This window comes from Penaeus monodon, chromosome 15 (assembly GCF_015228065.2).
Source record: "Penaeus monodon isolate SGIC_2016 chromosome 15, NSTDA_Pmon_1, whole genome shotgun sequence".
Taxonomy (NCBI): Eukaryota; Metazoa; Arthropoda; class Malacostraca; order Decapoda; family Penaeidae; genus Penaeus; species Penaeus monodon.
In genome coordinates this window covers 36,626,190-36,627,207 of record NC_051400.1, presented here as the reverse complement: position 1 = coordinate 36,627,207, position 1,018 = coordinate 36,626,190, and the positions used below count along the sequence as shown (strand labels likewise).

Below are 1,018 nucleotides of genomic sequence, written 5' to 3'. Positions count from 1 at the left end.
CATCAGGAGTTCATCCTTCGGCGTGGGGACATCCCTCGGGAGTTCCACAGGGTTGTCGAGGGCGGTCTCCGGCAGGATGGAGTTGATGGAGAAAGAGTGCTTGAGCGGAGTGCGAGCCATGGCCGAGCTGAGGCTGTCCCAGGCGCCCACACTTACCATCGTCGACTCGAGGGCGTCTAGAGCGCGGTCAGGCCCTCGCTCGAGTCCATTCAAGAGCCGTCGCGACGCGTGCTTATTGCTCAAGAGACAAAAGACCCGCTAACGAAAATCCATAATCCTGTTATTATTATTTTCCGCTTTATTTCTCTCTCTCGCGTCACTCTTAGCCACGAGCACAGACAATGAAGTCGAGCAGAACGTTCCTTCAACCCCACGGTTTAGCGGTAACTGTTCAGGCCAAATGGTAGTGATATCTTCATGTACTCCCCACCCAGTTCATTAGTAAACCCCGCCCACCAACGGCCCTTTGAGCCAGTCCGCGAGCCGGGTGAGTGGTAAGTCCCGCCCGCTCACCCGGCCAAGCGCCGATTGGCTCGCTCCAGTCACCCGTGGGAAGGGGAAGGGGGCGGAGCTACGTCGGGGAGTCGACACAACAACTTTCCTCCATGTTGAGCCGCCGAGGAACAAGACGTGTCGACGCCCCGATAAAAGAAAATATCTTGCTTCCCTCGACGCCTGGACGCCCTCGCCCGCAACGCTCACGCCCGAGCTCTCGCGCGATGGACCGAATAAGGGCGTCGAAATCCTCCCGAAGACAAATGGAACAAAATCGCTGAGACAACACTCCCGAAGAAGAAACCGCAAAGGAAGAAGGTTCGAGTAAATAAAGTGGAAGGGAGAAGGGAGAAGGGAGACGGGGGAGGGACAGAGACGGAGGGTTTATGGGGGATGAGGGTGGGTGTCGAAGGCGGCTTAAGGGTGAGACAAATATTATGAATCTCACACTAACACGTGTTCCGCCCGACCGCCCTGCTCTTGCCCACGCGGTGATCACTGTATTTGCATATCGTAACCATCA

General features: G+C 56.4%; 1 protein-coding gene across 1 annotated transcript in view; it reads right to left on the bottom strand.

Moving 5' to 3' along the window:
- The window catches only part of LOC119582351 (fork head domain transcription factor slp2-like), a gene marked incomplete at its 3' end in the record, with an annotated part of 992 nt that extends 588 nt beyond the window's left edge, over positions 1-404 (bottom strand). The window contains 1 exon segment of the mRNA XM_037930566.1: positions 1-404. Coding sequence (XP_037786494.1) covers positions 1-159 — 159 coding nt within the window.
- Between the last annotated feature and the right edge of the window lie 614 nt (positions 405-1,018).